The sequence below is a fragment of the Limanda limanda genome, chromosome 18, assembly GCF_963576545.1.
Source record: "Limanda limanda chromosome 18, fLimLim1.1, whole genome shotgun sequence".
Classification (NCBI taxonomy): Eukaryota; Metazoa; Chordata; class Actinopteri; order Pleuronectiformes; family Pleuronectidae; genus Limanda; species Limanda limanda.
In genome coordinates, this window is record NC_083653.1 from 23,073,261 (window position 1) to 23,093,614 (window position 20,354).

Here is a 20,354-nt window from a genome sequence, read left to right on the forward strand (position 1 = left end):
TGGTATTACTTGTGTAATTTTTGGTTTAGGTGAGGTGTTGCCGCTGATCTGAGTAAGGATTTCTCTGTAAAGAAGAATATTTTCTTGTTGATATTGTTAGCCTACATGTATTCAAATGTGTGTACAACATGTTTGAAAGAGCAAACAGCAATATAAAGTTGAGCAGAAACAAGCACTAAGCTGCTAAACTCTGTGATGCGTGGCCATTATGACCACTTTTACTCTGATTTCTATGGACAATTAGTTATTTTAACCCATTGACGAAAAACAATGATGACAATGAAATCTACACAGCCTTATTTGCCACTCTTTCCTCGCCCTCCCCAATAGCTCCTTGTTAGCGAGGTAAGCAGGTTTCCTGAATTGCTTCAAATTTGGATACAACTAGGTAAATAAAAACTTTGGAGAATGGTTACATTCACTGCAGTTGTGAAAATAATGCTTTGAATTTTACGGTAATGGTTTAAAAATGTTTTAACGTTATCAGACTGCTCAGTGCACAGCTCAGCTGTACTGTTATGTGCAAAGCCCCATTAGCCCCTGCAGCTAACTGGAGCTACTGTACATTACATTGTAAACTTACGCTGTCTGTAATGAAACTGTATTCTGAAGCGATCTAGACTGACTACCAATTGAAAACAAACATTTAACTTATATGTTACTTACGGGTTGCGCACAGCCCTTTACAGAGGGAACACCGCCATCTTTCAGGAAAAACCAAGCTGCAAATACAGCTTCATGCTGGGCTCTGTTGATGAGTCCTTTGTGAAGTGGCGTAAACAAACAAAGAATGTTGCATGGGGTTGTTGTTGGCCTGCAAAAACAACGTTTATCCATTTTTGCTAGGTGTTTTTCTTTTGGAAAACTTACCTTCACAACCAAAAAATAGCTTAAGAAGAGGCATACTGACAACCTTACGAAAAGATCCTGGACCAGATCCCCAAATATGAACGTCCAACGAAATCGTCAGATTACCAAGAGGGTGAAAAAAAATGTTGGAAACAAGGCGCAAAAGAAAAGCTCAGCTCCCTGTGCCTCAAAGGAATTACTCTAACATGCATTGAGCCAATTTCTTAAACTCTGAGCAAGTTAAATATAATAATCCAACATTGTAACATTATATTTACCTCTGCAATTAAGGAAAAGCATAATAGGTCCCCTTTAAGACCCTGAGAGCAAAGGCATTTAGTGCCGACTGACCTTGACTCAGCCATCATGGCAGATGCTTGGTACAGGAGCTGGGTCTGATGGTCTGTGTTAAAGGCTCGGGCATAGGCAACGTTGTCTAGAACATCACTGCCAACCAGCCCATATCTGATGAAAGAGAGATCTAAGTCACATGAAACATACTTTTTTTGCATTATTACAAAAACCAGATCCTTTTATTGGTTTAAACAAATCTCCAGACACTTGAAGTCTCAGGAACAACTTAAATGTTGGCCCATATTATAGCCTTTAGCCTTCGATCATTGATAAGGCGCTGACTCACTTCTCTGCTACAGCAAGGAGTCGCTCTGGTCGGAAGGTTCCCTCTGTATCAATGTACATTGCTTTACCTTCTCCACCCCCCTGATCAATGGGCAGCTGCAGACAGACAGGACAGTGCAATTAAAAGTCAATTTGAAGATTTAGGCTTCATACACAGTATTGACCTACTTCAAAATAAATGTAGTAATTTGATTTCTGTACATTTTAAAAATAAAACATTTTAAAAAACAGCTTCTATTGATACAAATGAGGCTTCCGCAGTAGAAGAACCGCCCACACTGGTGTTAGTGTGGAATGTACCTGACAGGTGACAGCTAGTGTGTGGCACAGTTGAGTCTTCCCTGTCCGAAACTCTCCAAACATTTCTGTGATGGAGCCTGTCTCAATGCCACCTGCAAAGGAAAAAGGGATCTCTATTAACGGTGTTCATAAACAGGACCCAGGTCTTATGTTCATAACCAGACTTTGGGACGTGCCAGATGGTGTTTTTCTATTAACTTAGGATCAAGATGATTTTCAAGACAGACGTACAGACCTTGTAGTAGCTTGTCGAGCTCCTTTGAGCCTGTAGAAATCTGTATGATTTCGGCTCTCCTCTGATGGAACTCAGTGGCTGTTGTGAAGCCCATTGGCACCAATTTGGCTGCTTCAGCCTGGCCACGAAAAAATAATATAATTTAGAAATTAGAAGACATAAAGATCTCTAGAGTATGTCTTGAAACACTCCTCGTCTCCCTTCTTTCATTTTGGGCAATGTGAGATTGCTTGCAAAAAAGACTTAATGCTAGCCAGGAGTCAATGGAGTACTTGGAGTGCAGTATCATGTGCTGCACCAGGACACCAGGAGGGCTTTCATATTGTTTAGAGTTGACCTGCACTGCACTAAGAGCAGGAGGCAAAAGGGGGGCATATTAAAGAACAGCATACTTGGCCCACATCACTCTTGGCTGATTCATTCAGCCCATCCTTACTCCTTTCTCTCTATACCGCTCACTCCCTTGTTTAGTCATGCAGACACACACATCTGTAAACTAACACTGGGTTAAAAAACATAAATTGGTCTATGCAAACAGAAATGATGGTCATGATTATTTGAATATAGAGCGGTGAATTGAGATTCGATAAAGTGGTGACAGGAAACACGTTCAGGACTCATTTTAATGTCAGGGGTGGCACACGTACTCAACACTGTAATGGATCTCTTCAGACAGATATTAATACCAGAAACAGAGTCCGGAGTACAAAGACGTGGCGGCGGCGGCAAAAAAAAAAAGAGGGGATATGTGCGCCGGAGCGTCCACTTGACTGCCTCTTGTCCAGTCGTGCGATCTACCAACACTGCCTTCGCGATCGACCGGTCGATTGCGATCGACTTATTGGGCACCCCTGCTCTACACTGTGTAATTTTTAACTTTTAAAATAGACCTTATAAAATGTTGTTGTAATAAAATACTACAATAATGAAATAGGGTAGAATCTCCTAATGTTCAATGAAGTAAAAAAAGTCAACATACACATTTGATTAAATTCTCCTAATTATTATAATTTGTAAATTGATCAAATACCAGGGCTTGAGAGTCTTTTGTTTAAAAACAAATGACCTTTGTTTTTTCAGTTCAATTAATATTAGTTTTTCTATAAATAATCCATACATAACAGATTTATAGTTTACATCAACATTAACAAAAAAAACAAAACAGGTTTGCCCTTCATCCCAGACACAAACTGCGAACTTTTGGAGACAGCTTTTTATGTGGCAGCCCCCACCTTCTAGAACTCTCCCGGCCAAAATACGCAACTCTGAATCCCTCTACATCTTCAAAAATATCTTCTCAATCACCATCTTTTCACGTAATCCTTTTGCCCTAGTTAATGCCCCTCCAGGGTGTTTAATTCTATCTTGTCTTGTACTATTACTATTTAAATTTTCTCTTGTTTTGTTTCCACAGACAACTGCAAAGCATCCTTGGGTCCTGTGAGGGCGCTATGTAAATGCAAGCCATTATTAGTATTATTAGAAAACATCAGAGGAGCAGAGTCACTTGTTGACCTGTGCAGAGTAATGCCACTCAGTGCAGTGGCGCTGATTTGATTTATATTGCGCTCCATACCGTTGTCGACTGATATGAAAAAAAGATCCTGTTAAGATTTATTTCCATATCACCAAGCCCTACACTCAATAACTACCAGTGTTAATTTCGTAGATGATAACGAAAAATATTCGTTAACGCCCCTTTTCCCATGACTAAGACGAAACGAAAACGGATCTTTGAAAATAAAAACTATGACGAAATCTATTTAAATTTTCGTTAACGAGACAAGACGAAACGAAAATGTTGGCGGTTGACTAAGTCACAACAATTTTTAAAAACATAATCGTATGAAGTACCCGGAGCGGCGAGTGTGTGTGTCTGTGTGTGTGTGTGTGTGTGTGCTCCCAGATAGCGCTGCTGTCCCGCGGGTCCGCCCCCTGCCGCCGTGCACTCGCTCAGAGAGACACAGTGAGATCAGAGCTTGTTCACGTGAAGCAGGCCAGTCACTGACTCACCGGCTGCTTCTTAGCTATGGAAACAGTGAAAACACAGAGTTTCTCTGGTCTCAGCTGCTCTGAGATCAGCGTCGCAGCTTCTTGATCAGAGCAGAAGATGCAGTTGGTTTCTACCGAGCTTCAGTTTCTGTGTCTTCCTCCAGTCTGATCTGCTTTCACTTTTTGTTTTCACATTTCGCCAACTAAAATATATAGGCTGCAGCTATTTGTTTTTATTTATTTCAAAATAGGGTACTTCTTATTTCATACATTTCCCACAAATATGGGGATGACTCAAATAACCCTACATAGTTCTGTGTTTAATTTATTTGAAAGTAGGCCTACACTTGCCTGTGTATTTTCTTCTCCTCTTCATAAGCATTTGGTGTTTCCCTTTGTTGTAACAGGTAAAAATAAATAAAATGTCAACAGTTTCATGTCAATTGTTGTTCTATAATTTCATAAATGCAATAATCTTCAGATTAGTATAGTATAACTTTATATAAAATTTGATCAGCTTTGTTATCAAATATGTTTTGCGGCTCCAGACAAATTTTACTTGGGGGAAGAGGGGGCAAAATGGCTCTTTTGATAGTAAAGGTTGCCGACCCCTGCTATAGACCTATAGGAGGGATATCTAATGGACAACCTAAGTACTGAAAGCTAGACTAGTACGCAGTTGTAGGCACAACACAGGGGGTCCCTGGACCTGAGAAGGGAAGTTAAGGAGTTTAATGTAGGGCTGAACGATTTGGGGAAATAATCGAATTGCTATTTTTTTCCCCAATATTGCGATTGCGATTTAATATGCGATTTTTTTATTTGATCCAATTTTTTTTCCCCAACAAAAAGTAATGAATGATTTAAATATGACCAACACAATATTAGATACATTTAGTGTTAAATAATATTTAAAATTATAGGTGTCTTACTGCTCCCAAGTCAGAAACATTTCACACAACTGAAACATAGAATTTGCCTCTACTATACTTTGAAAATATTTTGTAAAATCAAAGTAAACTAGGGCTACGTTGTAGCACTTGCGGGCCCGAGCACCTGCACGTTGAAGCCTGTTGCGGTCGGGGGAGAGAGCGGTCGATGACCAAGCGCACGTCTCCGCGTTGGATGCGTTTTCCTCTCTGTGGCAAGGATAAAAGCTTCACTTCCTGTAGCCACCAGGGGGCGCTGTGATTTAAAGTCATGATTTCTGTGTAGATGTCATCAGGCTGGGACTCTAGTCTTACATGTCTAGTTTGGACTCAATTGGACAATAAACGCTTCACTTCCTGTAGCCACCAGGGGGCGCTGTGATTTAAAGTCATGATTTCTGTGTAGATGTCATCAGGCTGGGACTCTAGTCTTACATGTCTATTTTGGACTCAATTGGACAATAAACGCTTCACTTCCTGTAGCCACCAGGGGGCGCTGTGATTTAAAGTCATGATTTCTGTGTAGCTGTCATCAGGCCGGGACTCTAGTCTTACATGTCTAGTTTGGACTTAATTGGACAATCCGAGCTACAGAACAACGTGTTTTGATGGCGTGTAATCAAACTTCGACGCCACGGTCACACGGCCTTGAAACCATATGAAGATCTTCAGGGGGGGGGGCTGTTGATACACACATGTAGTTTGAGTGAGATAGAACTATGAACACTGAAGTAACAGCATTTCGTGTTTCACGGCGAGTTGATGAACTTTGACGCAACGCCACGGTCACACGGTGTGACGAAATATCAATCCCTAAATCATTTTTTATCTCCATCTTGTTGTGATGACAGTCATCTGAATTTAAAGTTGAACTGATGAAAGCCCTGGGACAAGTACATCAAAGTAAAAATGGTGAATATGGTCAAAATGGCCACTAAATTCAAAATGGCGGACTTCCTGTTTGATCTAACACATTGATCCAAGAGACTTTTTTGTTTGTAATGAAAAGACACATGCCCTAATCATTTTTTGTACATGACGGCCAATCGTAGTGTCGGGGCTGCCCTTTAGGGGGCGCTTGTCAGTTTTTTTGCCCACCCATTTCTTAAAACCATATGAATATCTTCAGGGGGGGGATGTTAACACACACATGTAGTTTGAGTGAGATGGAACCATGAACACTGAAGTTACAGCAATTTCGTGTTTCGCGGCGAGTTGATGAACTTTGACGCCACGCCACGGTTACACGGTGTGACGAAGGACAAATCCCTAAATCATTTTTTATCTCCATCTTGTTGTGATGACACTCATCTGAATTTGAAGTTGATCCGATGAAAGCCCTGGGACAAGTATGTCAAAGTAAAAATGGTGAATATGGTCAAAATGGCCACTAAATAGAAAATGGCGGGCTTCCTGTTGCGTTTTTCATAATGCTCTAAGAGGCTTTTTTTCATCATTAGTCACGATACACCTCTCGCCCGATTTTGGTGAAAACCGGTTATGTGGAAACCTAGCGGCTGGGTTCCAGGGGGCGCTGTTGAGCCATTTTGCCACGCCCATTTCCAAATACTCCAGAATACTGTTATTTTCACCACGTTCTAATAAACTGCAAAGTTTAGCAACTTTTTGAGCATTGGAAAGCCCTCAAAAAGCAAATTTAGGATAGTGACAATAATAATAATAATCCTTACAGATTCAATAGGGCCTCTCACCATTCGGTGCTCGGGCCCTAATAAAGTTATTAATAAAAAACTGAGAAATGCACAGGCGACCAAGTCAAACAGTACAACTGCATGTGTGAACAGTTTCCTGAAGTTAATGAAATGGTCCCACTACTCAAACTGTGATTTTTAACCCTTTCGAACACAAGTCACGTAACAGTCTGAGTGTGTGTGGAGCCACAACACAGCAGACATGAGGCGGTGTAAAGCCTTGAGCATCCCGTTCATGTGCGGGTGGTCGTGCAGCGGTACGGAGGCATCGGGCCTCAGCAGGAACACCCCCATGCTGAACACCTCCGTCTCGCAGATGTGCGTGTAGGTCCCACCCCGGAGCTCGGCTCGGGGAGGGATTTTCAGGTCCGCAGCCCGCAACGCGATCACCAATTACTGGTTCTGACGCCACTCAATCCGTCATGGATGCCCCCCTTGGGTCCTGGATGATAAACTACTTGAATTGTAGATCACAGTATTTTCGGTCGCAACACTGTGTGTGCAGTCATGAGGACGACAATAGCAGTCATCAGAGAACCTCTTGCAGGTGACAGGTGGGTGAGTGGTAGGTGAAGTCTGCACTGTAGAGGGTGAAGAGGAACTGAGTCAGGACCATTACCTGCGGGGCCCCTGTACTGCACACAGCCGTGTCTGACACACAGTCCCGGATCCTCCCATGCTGGGGTCTGTTGCTCAGGTAGTCCAATATCCACGATGTGAGGTGCAAGTCCGCTCCAGTTTGTGCCTCAGAAGTGACGGTTGAATGGTGTTGAAAGCACTGGAGAAATCAAAGAACATTATCCTCACAGTGCTCCCATACTTCTCCAGATGAGAAAGAGCTCTGTGTTGTAGATAGATAACGGCATCATCAACCCCAATGCCAGGCACATAGGCGAACTGCAGTGGGTCCATCGATGGTCTCACCAGGGGTGGAGGTGTTTAAGAACGAGCCGCGCCAGGGTCTTCATCAGGTTGGATGTTACTGCCACCGGCCTGTCGCTGCTAAGGTATTTTGGGTGAGAAGTCTTTGGCACCAGTACAACGCAGGAGGTCTTCCATAGCTATGATACTCTCCCCAGAGTCAGGCTCATGTTGAAGAACCTCTCCATAATCCCACCCAGCTGGTCAGCGCAGGATTTGAGGAGTTCGAGGCCGATGTCGTCAGGGCCCGCCGCCTTTCTTGGCTTTATGTTCCTGAGCTGGGCTGGCAGGGTAGGGGGAGGGCCAGGTGTCGGATCCAACCTGTTGAAGAACATTTTCAGGGCATCTGCCCACTCCTGGTCCCCTGCAGCCGGGGACACAGCTTTCTTCAAGTTTCAAGAGTTTATTATCAAATGCACAACAATAACATTAAGCAGTTGAAGGCGATGAAACGCTTGGGTCACAGGCTCTCTTCTAGCAATGTTCAGAGTATTACAAGCAAAAAAATAAAATAAAAATATCAAAAATTTAAAATAGAAAATATACGTATATACACCTCAAGAAAAATAGTGCAATTATGTGCAATAGTGCAAATATGATACGGTGCTGGTTTAGTGGAGTTATTGCAGATTGGAGGAGTTTAAAAGTCTTATGGCCTAGGGGATGAAACTGTCTCTGAGCCTGGTGGCGCGGGCCCAGATGCTGCTTTACCGTCGGCAAGACGGGAGCAGGCAAAAATGTTTATGGCTGGGGTGAATGGGGTCTTTGATGATCTGGTTGGTCTTCTTCCTACACCGCTGGGTGTAGAGGTCCTCCATGGATGGTAGCCCCGTCCTGGTGATGTGCTGTGCTTAACTGTAGTCAATGAACAGCATTCTCACATATGTGTCCCTCTGGTCCAGGTGGGAGAGGGCAGTGTGAAGGGTGAGGGAGATGACATCTGCAGCCACCTATTTGGCCTGTAGGCAAACTGAAGAGGGTCCAGAAAGTCAGGGAGGGAGGATGTGAGAAAGGGTTTGACTAGCCGCTCAAAACACTGCATGATGGTGGAGGTGAATGCAACTGGGCGGTAGTCGTTCAGGCAGAGGATTCTCGTTTTTTTGGGAACAGGGACAATGATCCTTGAAACATGCGGGGACTACAGACTGAAGCAGTGATAGGTTGAAAATGTCTGTGAACAAATCTGCCAGCTGATCTGCACACACCTTGAGAGCTCTTGGATCTCCAGAGCCGGGGAGTTGCTCTCAAAGCGTGCATAAAACGTGTTCAGATCCTCTGGGAGAAATGCAGACACTACATCAGCCCTGCTGGTCTTTCCTTTATAGTCTGAGATGGTTCTGAGTCCGGCCCACATGTTCCTAGTGTTGGAGTCCTTGCAGTGTAACTCCACTTTGTCCCTGTAAAGTCTCTTAGCACTGCTTATAGCATTTCAGAGCACATACCTGGACTTCCTGTACTCCTCGGGATCACCTGAGATGTAAGTGTCAGTCCATGCTACGACAAAGGAAACGAGGGTCGCGGGCCGGCATCCTAGTCCGGCTGAGGAAACGTGAGAACCGGCCTCTACTACCCAGTATTGTTCTGGCTAATGTCCAGTCTCTGGATAACAAGCTGGACGAACTCCGTTGCAGGATGGCTTTTCAACGGGACATTAAGTTTTGTGGCCAGAGATGGTTTTCAGACCTCTCAAGACAATGCTGATGTTGTTCTGCTGCTGGTCCTCAATCTTCCTCCTGTAGCTGTTCTTCCCCTCCCTGATCCTCATCCTCCTCAGCTCCTTCTGAACAGCTCTCAGCTCCTCCTTGTCTCCTGACCTAAAAGCCCTCTTTTTCTCCTTGAGCAGAGCCTTCATGTCCGGATTAATCCATGGCTTGTTGTTAGAGAAGCACCATACAGTCTTGGTTTGTACAGTGTACTCCACAGAGAAATGAATGTAATCCGTGATGCAGGTGGTGAGGCTGTCAATATCCTGGACATGACCCTCGCAGAGTTCTTCCAACACGGTTGAAAACTTTTCGAAACAACTTAAACTCCTCTAAGAGTCCACCGTATTGGCTTGATACTTTCTTGACTTCTACTTCTACTAAAGGGTCTTGCATAAGGTTGTGGCATAATGGCTCGTTTGCCCACCCTACACAATTTCAAGTTTAAAGGTTCCCCGACATATGAGAATGGGGAGGTATGCATCGTGGCCAGACAAAAAAAAGTCTCAGACCCATACCCTAAATTGAACAGGAAATTGGCGATTATAATGTACAATGTTTGCTTGGTTTTTGCCATTTGCAGGTATTATGAACTCTTACTCCAGAATAATCATATAAACTTCTGATTTGGTTAGTGCAATCAAAAGACATTAAAGATGTATGTGGCATAATGTGAAATTTTGAAGTTTTTCGATGTAATAGTATGTTATGTATGTGTCAGAGTGTACATGCTTAAAGGGATAGTCCACCAAAATATGAAAGTTCACTCATTATCTACTCACCACTATGCCGAAGGGGGGCAGATAAAGAGTCCACAAAACACTTTTGGAGTCTCAGGGGTAGACAGTGCTGCAGCCACAACCAATACAATTGAAATAATTGAACCCCTTCAGACGTTGCAAAAACAGCAGAAAAAAACATAACATGCCTCGATACTGCTTGTGTGGTGTCATCCAAGTGTCCACAAGCCCCAACACTCATTTTTAACTTGAAACGGCGTAATTTAGCCTAAATGTCCTCTGATGAGGTGCACACTAAAAAGGCACTCTTGCGAAGAATGCCTGTTCATCTGGCCACGTCCGCTAGCATCAACACCGGTAGTGGACATTTAGGCTTAAAACAGTTGAGTCGAATATGAATGTCGGGGCTTGCAGATACTTGGATGACACCAAAGTATGAATGTATGTAGTATGGCTGAAAGACTGTTTACCCCTGAAACTTCTAGTGTATTGACGGTGTGACCCCAATTCTGCCACATTTTTTGAACAAATGAATGATACCTATCCAGGTCAAATGACCTGGAGCCTCAGTCAAATGACTCAAATGACTGAGTATGTTAAATTGGGATTCCATGAAATAGGGAGGTTTTAGTGAAAGGCAACTTGAACAGCTAAAAGGAGAAATTGTAAGTGAGAGAGACAAAAGAACAACAGCGGACTGCAACTCTGTCCAAAAGAAAAAAATGGAAACCATTTCAAGCAATAGGATAGCCCCACCTCCACAACCATCTCGCCAGGTGGAAGGAGACACAAGCGCTGATGAGACGGACGAGAGAGGTGCTACAGGAGGACCACACCCTGATTCCACCACAGGCAGTAGGATGCATGATGACTGGTAAACACGTGGATGAGACTGTCAGTGCATACTTGCAGAGGCTTACAGCTTATTTTGACCTACAGTGTACTCACACGTCCAGCTTATATGGGAGAATTCCCATTGTTTCCCTATAGGGTTCACTTAAAATAACACTTCTTAAGCGGGTTAAGACTCAATCCCTCCAGTGCAGTCAAAATCAAGTGTGTGACCTGGAAGACCTGTTATGTTTTCAGCCTTTACATGTCCAAGCCAGAGGGGGAAGGAGAGGACAAGGTCATCGGTGTGGACGAATAGGTAGTGGAGGTCAGAATGACCGATATCTATGCCAGAAGTGTGGAAAGACAGGACACTGCGGAAAACAATTGCCAAGAGACGTCTTTTCTTAGAGGAGACTGAGGGATGGAGGAGGGAGGGTGGACCCCGGAAACAGACCACCATTCACCCAGATGAAGTAACACACACACACATGCACATCAAAATATAGCTCACTAAATCAAAGGCTGTGTTCCTTTGATTTCCCAATGTACACTTATCATAAAGGATATAGAATGTTTCCACATTTAACTTTGTTTACCTTAGGACAACCTGTAGTGATTCTTGTAGACTTAGGTGCTACAACCTCAGTCTTCAGATCTGATGCACTATCAACACTCCCAAAGAGAAGTGGAAGAACATGCTTCACAGTAGGAGCACGAGGGACACCGTTGTGGAGCATAGCTCAGTGCCTCTAAGATGTGAACTGGACAATAAGGTACCAATTATTAGTGTCAACTAGGGCTGCAACTAACGACTATTCTGATAGTCGATTAGTCACCGATTATTGAAACGATTAATCGACTAATCGGATTATGAATGACACAAATTCTCAATTGCTCTTATTTAGCAAGCAGCTTTTAAATTTAGCTTGAGGTTGTTCGAGGCATGTGATGACTGAAAATAAAGGCAATAAATATTGATACTTCATTAAAAAAAAATGTCTTTTAATAAACTTTGTTTCATATAAGGGTACTGTTGACACAAAAGCAAAGACAAATCAAGTTTTTGTCCATTTAAAAGCAAGGACAGGCAAAGTGCTAATAAAACAAATAAATTAAAAATCAAGTATTCATTTTTCCTGTTAACAAAAATGACAGGGAAAGTAACAGCAATAAAAACATCAACAAACGAAACTACAGTCTTCTTCTGATTAAATAATTGTGATTAAAAAAAGACGTTTGTCAGGCAATAGGATAACATAACGCTTTTAAACTCGTTAATAAAAAGTTTAAACCATATTTTTGTAATGGGTGCTAGAATCCTGCGCGCAGGTTTATACGTTTAAATATAACATCTGACAGAGGCGAGTCCGCATCGTCTCCGTTACGAAGTCAAATGTGCGTGTCCTGCTTCCATGGAGAGCAGGTCCGCCGTACAGATACTGCAGATAGTTTTTTTCGGGCTGTTACGGGTGAAGTTCTCCGGAACTTTTTACTTTCTGGTGCGCGATGCTGCTGCAGCGGAGGACGCCATTGGACCGTGTTTTGAGGCTATTGCACATGCGCGACTTTCAGAGATAGGAAGGAAGCGAGATGGCTCACTCCTCAGCTGCTTTCATCAGCACCTACGGTAAAACGACGTTTAGTTCAACTGCACGGCACGAAAAACACGTGTTATGACGTAACCAACGAATCATCGACGAGTAAATTCGTCGGCGACTATTCCTGTCATCGATTTTTGTCGACGACGTCGACTAATCGTTGCACCCCTAGTGTCAACACACTGTCCCATAAATTTGATGGGCAGAGATTTGATGTGCCATTTTGGCCTCGTTCTTTGTCCAATACCAGAGGGCATCAAAGTTTTAAAACCAGGAGAATGTTCTCCTTTGCAAATGGTTAAATACAGTCCCAGTGCACTCTTGTATGCATAAGAGTGGAAGCTTGTCAACAGTGATGTCACCTCCACAGCTCCACAACTACCTGATTTCACAATTTCATCTCTCACACAGTTCATGACACCTGATTCACTCAAGCACACATCACATGTGAGTTCAGGGCCAGTGAGCAGCTATGAGAAGAAGTGGTATATAAACATGATGACACCATAAAGGTTAAACCTAATGCAGATGACAGAGAACCACATAACTGCATTGAGGTTTTACAAGACAAATGTACAACCAGATCTGACTTGACTGACACCCCATTGCAAAATGTTGACTTGGAGTTGTTTGTTGACGGTTCACCTGCTCGAGACAGCAGTGAAGGTTGAAGTAAGAGCCACCTGGATCCACACCAGCCACTGCAAGTACATATGGGAACCAGTTGGCGACTTCCGCCCCAACGTTCACAAAGACAACCAGCAAGCTTAGAAGCGAGAGAAGAGGAAAGGGTGAAATAGCGCCTTCCTCCATCAGTAGCATGCCAAGCTCCAACAAGTGGCAGCTGTGCAGTGAGTACTCAAACACATCGCCTCATCCTAACACCTCGTGGGGGGGAGTGCTGCCTGTACTCCGAGCTTCAACAAACCGTCAAGAAGGGTGTGACAGTTGTGGTGACGTGGAAGACGCCCTCTGCCAAGAGATGGAAAGACCATGTCCATGGCACCGTTTCAGGGTGTATGGTTGGAGCCTGAGAATAATGATTGTTGGTTAACGTAACCGACTACTGTAATGATCCTTTCTTTTTTCCCCAGTGTTTCCCCTACCATTCTATTAGGGGGGCGCTGCGCCCCCCCAACGGCACCTTCCGCCCCACCTGGAAGGTCAAGTTAATTATTTTTTTTATTTTTATTTTTTTAATATAGCGCCAGATCTCTACATAAATAATTTTAAGGTTACATTTCCTTTAAAACAGGTATATAGCTTGCATTTCTGTCTCGACATGGTCGGGCGTTTAGATTTCTCCTCTGCTCTCTGTATCGCGCACGGCGGAGTTCCATCCAAATGTGCGCACACACAGACACGTGCGCGCACACAATACGTGCGCGCACACACAGTTGAGCAATCGTTACCTCCCACCAGCGGACAGAGAGCATCCATCTGAAAACATGTCGCATGAACCACCTGAAAAGCAGTTAAAAATATACGTTCCCAGGTGGAAGATGGTAACACCCACTCTCCTGTGAGTAGCAGCCGGAGTAGCTCTCCTGCTCCGGGTCCGAGTTCAGAGAAGAGCCCACGTGTTGCACGCCCTGCCCCAGACAAGAATCTGTTCAGTCATCACCGGATGACAGGTTCTGACCCAGCTTGGCTGCCAGAGGGGAAATATTCCCCCTGGTTGTACAAGACTGATCTTGGTAAGTATTACACCGGACGCCGAAGCACCGCACAATTCTCCAGCGCGCAGGCGCCTGGCTGTTCTCACGGGACGCGCATTTCTCAACGCCGGTCAGCCCGCGATTATTCTTTCTCCGAAAATCACCTCTTTCAAATACTGTTCAACATTTACGACCTCGCTCACCAGCTCTCCTCTCTCATCTGTGCTTGACTGTGTCACTGTGTGAGTGAGTGTAATCTCTGCAGATGAGATGAGATGAGGAAGTGAGATGACTCACTAAAATACAAAAACAGACCAGTGCGACCAAGTAAGATATGCCAGAGAGAGGGCGCAAAACCTGTCAATGATCTGAATGTCTTTCATTTATCATCAAGAGCAGCAGGGCTCTAGCCTGACGTTGTCAGACTCATTATTCTAGTCAGAATATGAGTCTGATACTGCTCCATTGGGCTGTGATTATGGGGCGTGTTTCAACTGAACCAGGAAAAGAAATTTCTCTTTGCTCAATTGGATAGACCTACAACCAATCAGAGCAACGTAGTATGTGACGTATGTCAAGGGACGCATAGTTGTTGTCAGTTATCTGTTTCACGAGTTTATTCACTCTCTAAATAAATCAATGGAAATGCTGCAAATGCTGCTCGTAAATCCACCGGAGGCAAAGCCCCCAGGAAGCAGCTGGAGGCCAGTTCTGCTCGTGAGAGCCCCGGCCGCCGGCGGCGTGAAGAAGCCTCAGCGCTACCGGGACCCGGGACCGCGACCGTCACGGGTCCCAGTAGCGCTGAGGCTCTGAGAGAGATCCGTCGCTACCAGAAATCTACGGAGCTGCTGATCCGCCAGGCTCTGCAGGAGGCCAGCGAGGAGGAGAAACGGGGGTTAATCGTTTTTTTCAAGCATACACTTCCTTGTTGCTCCAACATTAACAGCGTCCCAACATGTGTCTTTTTTGTCTCATATGTGCTGAGGAGCGTAGCGCTCCCCCCACTCTCTTTTTATTTATATGACTGCTTGTGTGACTTTTTATGAATCCCGTAGGAGGACGGCAAAAACATCTTTTCGATCTACAAATGCCTTGATCGCGTTCCTCTGTTCCTCTTTCAAAATGAATGCGCTGTCGATGTCTGCTCAAACAGACTCGATGGAAGCATCGACACATCTCAGCTCTCCAGCGGCAGGCAGCGCTCTTTGGTGACGTGGTTGTTTACGTCCCTGTAGATCAGGGGTGTCAAACTCAAATACGCAGTGGGCCGAAATCAAAAAATTGCTTCAAGTCGAGGGCCACATGGGTTCAACGTTTATTGAAAACTTAGTGCACATATTGAACCTGGAACTAACAAGGCCTATAGAGTATGCCGATAAAACAACATTAATTATGAAAAAAATGAAATACAAATAATAAATAATACATAAATAAATATAAAAGTAATAAAATCAGTTTCATTAATTGCTTTCTGGCTTTATCTGTAGTATTTCCAGAGTAATTTCCAGCGAAAACATTTTCTACAGGCAAACAACAGCCAAAAATAATTGACTTCAAAGAAAAATCAAATGTCCTGTAGTAGCAAGAGAAAAACAAGTTTCCCTGCAGCATCTGCGTCTCCCCCAGGCGCAGCTTGGTTTTAAAGCCCTCACTGTAGCGTACATGTCAGTGATGACACGCCCCCCCCCCCCCCCCCCCCCCCCCCCCCCCCCCCCCCCCCCCCCCGAAGCTGCAGGTTGAGCGCATTCGGGTGGCTCGTGATGTCACACAGAAACGTTTTATTTCGGAGCTCTGTTGGGCCTTTCCCTTTGCTTTCAATAAACTCACAGATCTCCTCACGCAACTGGAACCATCTTTCCAGCAACTTTCCCTGGTTCAGCCATCGCACCTGTGTGTGATAGGGCAAGTCACCATATTCTGGACTTAACTCCTCCAGAAAAGACTTGAACTGGCGGTGATTTAAACCTTTGGCTCTGATAAAGTTAACCGCTAATGTTATGATGCTCATCACATGTTCATTTTCAAGGCTTTGCCACACAACGACTCCTGGTGTATGATGCAGTGATAAGCTGTCAACTCACTTTTTTCCTCCTTCATCCTTTCTCGGATCCACCCTTTACATCCGCGAACGTATACTGTTCCTCCCACCTGTCTTGAAAGCTCCTGTTTTCAAATGCCACCTTTCGTTTAGACATTTTTGGGGAGCGGGATAGTTGAAAGTTGTCACAAGTGATATGTGATACAGTGAGGCGCGCGTTCGCGGGACCGTGATTGACGTGCCGACACACGGGCAGTGCATTGTGGGATCTGTCATTCACCATTGACCCGCCCACTCGTCAGCCAATGAGAGCCTGCCATTGGTCTAGAACTGTCACGTGCCCCATCCCGACGTGTTCACTGAACCTCAGGAATTCTCAGTACTTATTTTGTATTGAGAACTTGCAAAACACTGCCGACGGGCCAGCTCTAATAGTAAATAGATTTTATCATGCGGGCCACATATAATTCATTCGCGGGCCACATGTGGCCCGCGGGCCTTGAGTTTGACACATGTGCTGTAGATCATCTGTCCATCATCGTATAAAGCCCGCCCTGACAATTTGATTGGTCCGAACAGCTTCTGTGCGGGCATAGTTTCTCCCCAACGGAGCGATGCCAGACCGAACTTCCCGGACTCAAATGTTGTGGGCGGGGCTAAGTTCGTCTGGCACCCAGGCTAGCAGGGCTCCATCTGATCGGCCAAATATATCGACATGCAGAGCCTGAATGCGTGGCTCATGGATCATCATCATCATCTCGATAACTTGAGCTTGCACATCGTTAACACAACAATTCCGATATTATTATTAATCATCACCATCACATTCTGTTTACTGATCAGATATATCCTGTAGCAAATGTTTAATACTTAATATATACATAAAGGCTTTAAATTATATATCAGTTCCGGCAAAACATAAATTTAAGCGCTTTTAGATCTAAGTGAACCTTTTGAGAATGTCGATCACAGTATACTTATACATAGACCCTTTGGCGACTTAGTGAAAACAAACGTCATTGATAGGCTGAGCCTAATAAATTGAATAGCATGATGATCCCAAAATCAGTGCAATCCGTAAAAATGTGTTCAAACTGTTATTAAATAAAAAGAGGATCACCTTATTGGACCATGCACAAACTCATAGATTAAATCGATCAAACAGTAAGCAGCACATTGCATAACGAAGTTTAGTCAACAAAAAACACTTCGTCCCCACTCAAACTCTCTCACCGCCCCTATCCTCATGACCTATTTCCTGCCAAGTAAACAATAAATAACATATAACTCCAAAATTACAAACCCATTACATCATATTTCATGACCAGATAATAATAATAATATCCTTCTTTAACCTATTTATGGCTCCGACAGACTTTGGAACTTGGTCAGGGTTTCCATTGGAAACCACAGGTCAGAACACATGCTCTTGACCTATGGTGTCCCCTCAAGGATCAATTCAAGGACCACTTCTGTTCCATATATTCATTCTCCCGCGTTGCCATATCATTCACAACAATAATCTTGCCAACAATAGTTATGCTGACAACACCCAGATTTACAGTTAAGACAAAGTCAAACTAATTAAAAACCTCTAATTAATTGAAGCTGCTTGATTAAATTAAGTATGTTGAGCCAGGAGGGTATGCTGATATTATGGGTTCATTTTCATGTTTGAATGATTCATGTTCAGACCATAATGACGTTAGACACTCATTTATGATTTACACTTTTGAACATGTAAAACCTGCAATAGAAATATGGAGTAGTTACATGCTGCATCATTAATCTGGGACACTAAGTAAATTGGCTTTGGCTCCTTACCAGAATTTTGTCAGCTTTGGCCTCACTGATGCCCTTGATGTTCAGCAACTCTTTCTTAGGTGTATAGGCCACCGCCTCAATCGTGTGGAAACCTGCATCCTCCAACTTCTTGATGTCACTGGCACTGATTCCACATTGCTGTAATGGAAAGAATTTGAGTGGGTGAATTTATTAAAGCAGTTTTCAGATACGTTTTGCACAGGATCTCTGGGGGAATGTGTCCAGACTTCCTGGGTGGGGACTTTGCCTTTCACACAACACACCAACACAATGTATTTATATACGACCACTCAAAGCACTTTTTTTTGCTATTCACCCATTCAAACAAACATTCATACACTGCATCTATGGGCAACACTTTCTATATGAGACAGGCAATTTTGGGGTTCAGTATCTTGCCAAAAAACACCTGGGTATGCTTATGGGGAAGACTGGGATCAAACCACAGACCAACTAGTTAGAGGACGTTCTTTCTACCATCCTGTGATCATGTAAATCATGTGATATTGTTAACATCACATCAACATGTCCATGTCATCCACTAGTATGACACTGCTTCTTCATACTGATATGTTTGTAGTTGTGGTTAGTTTTTTGCATTTTTGCATCTGTTGCATGTTCGAGATTTACTGTCAGCTCTATACTCTGGGGTAGAGGAGAAAGACAGCTCTCACTCGAACATTTGGGTTCACACATGCACCTCCTCCAGAGAAACTACTACACTAGAAAGCAGGCTGAGTGAGGTTGAAACAAAGTTAACTAAGGCATGTGTAAGACTTTTAACATCTTCTTTGAAAATGTATACATGTTCACAATCATACCATTAGTAGTATGAAAGCACAATAGAAGACTAGATGGAACAATACAATGTAAAAATGATTATATCATTACAATTGGTCAGTGCTTCTTAGCAATATATCAGAATAATCCCTAGCGATATAATCAATTTAATTAACATGACCTGGACATGGGTTGGCAGAACAAAATGGATACTGATTACATTATCAATCAACTAAAATTGTTAATTCATTAAGGTACATTTAAATTTTTGTTAAGATCAACACTGCACCATTCACAACTGATTCACATCCTAAGTAGAAGAAGTGTCAGGAAAAAGTTTAAGAACATCTCAGTGAAAACCAGCTCAGTTCAACAGCTCCACAAAATAGTAATACAGCCTCCAAACTGACCATTAAAATAAATCAGCCCCACTTTTAGAAAAAAAAAAAAAAGAACTTTATGATCACGGAGGATTTATTGCAGAGCTGTACATATAGGGTATATCATCATTAAGATCATATCCCATCAGTGACTTTTAAATTATTGATACTGAAATGATTAAATGATTAGATGGCTGTTTAAAACACTGGATTATTACTGAATGGAAAGCCAAACAGTAACCGCACTGGTCAATAAGAAACAAATTCTTAAGGTACTGGTTCACACATGCACGTTCCAGATTTGTGAAGGGGAGATTCCCTATGGACTAATCACAGAAATCAATGTCACAAGATTGCCTTTTATAATACTTAGTTGCTAGTATGGACACAAAAAATTAAAGTTCACCCAGCTCACTTCCCATTCATTTCACAGAGACTCTGAATTGGCTGCACATCTTATAATGGATGTTTGCTCTCACTCAGAAACAGTGGCAAGTTACATGCACATGCACACAGATAACAAACCTCTAGTCTGCACAGAGGTTGTGGTCCACAGTTTTCTTCCTCCTCTACCTCTGCCTCGTCTCTGGCTTCGCTCCTCATAGCCATGTTTAGAGTATGACAGTCTGGTCTATAAAGAAGAAATAGAAGGTGTTGAGGTGACAACAGTGAGTATGAGGGCTACATTCACGTAAGAGCTGAGGGATGTTGTCACGGAGTAGGTCATAATTCACAAACCCTGAGAGAGTGGCTACTAAAACTTTGACAATGTTAGCTGAATGTAATGGGCGATGAAAGACGTGGTTTCCCTTTACCTACCAGTATATCATCTAGGAATTTAATACGCATACTAAAGCTTAGCTTGTTAGCATAAGCGGCACCACAAACAGCGCAACACATCGTCAAATATGTGGACTAAAATGCACAGCTGATACTTACATGCAGCTTCTTGATTCCCCTCAAACTCTGTCGTTTGATAACTCAAGCTCCCGCGCGAAATACGTAATACGCACTTATCTGACGCAAGTACGCAATGGACGTCAACGCCCCAAGATTTGTGATCAGTCAAGAAAGATAAACACAGGAAACAGGCCGATCTACCCTTCAAAGTAAAATCTCTAAAGATGGTCAAACTAACGAAGTATATATAAATCTGACTGAGCGGACATGAATTGAAATAAAGCGTACTATGGTTCAGTGTTAATGTTGTTTATGATTTCAA

General features: G+C 43.3%; 1 protein-coding gene across 1 annotated transcript in view; it reads right to left on the minus strand.

The window, feature by feature from the left end:
- The window catches only part of rad51 (RAD51 recombinase), a 32,144-nt gene extending 12,025 nt beyond the window's left edge, over positions 1 to 20,119 (minus strand). The window contains exons 1-7 of the mRNA XM_061092141.1: positions 20,072 to 20,119; positions 19,658 to 19,763; positions 17,973 to 18,110; positions 2,024 to 2,141; positions 1,789 to 1,880; positions 1,490 to 1,584; positions 1,201 to 1,314 (exon numbers count right to left, since the gene is read on the minus strand). Of these exons, the coding sequence (XP_060948124.1) occupies positions 1,201 to 1,314; positions 1,490 to 1,584; positions 1,789 to 1,880; positions 2,024 to 2,141; positions 17,973 to 18,110; positions 19,658 to 19,741 (641 nt within the window). The 5' untranslated portion in view covers positions 19,742 to 19,763; positions 20,072 to 20,119. The remainder of the gene's footprint in view (positions 1 to 1,200; positions 1,315 to 1,489; positions 1,585 to 1,788; positions 1,881 to 2,023; positions 2,142 to 17,972; positions 18,111 to 19,657; positions 19,764 to 20,071) is intronic.
- Positions 20,120 to 20,354: the final 235 nt, after the last annotated feature.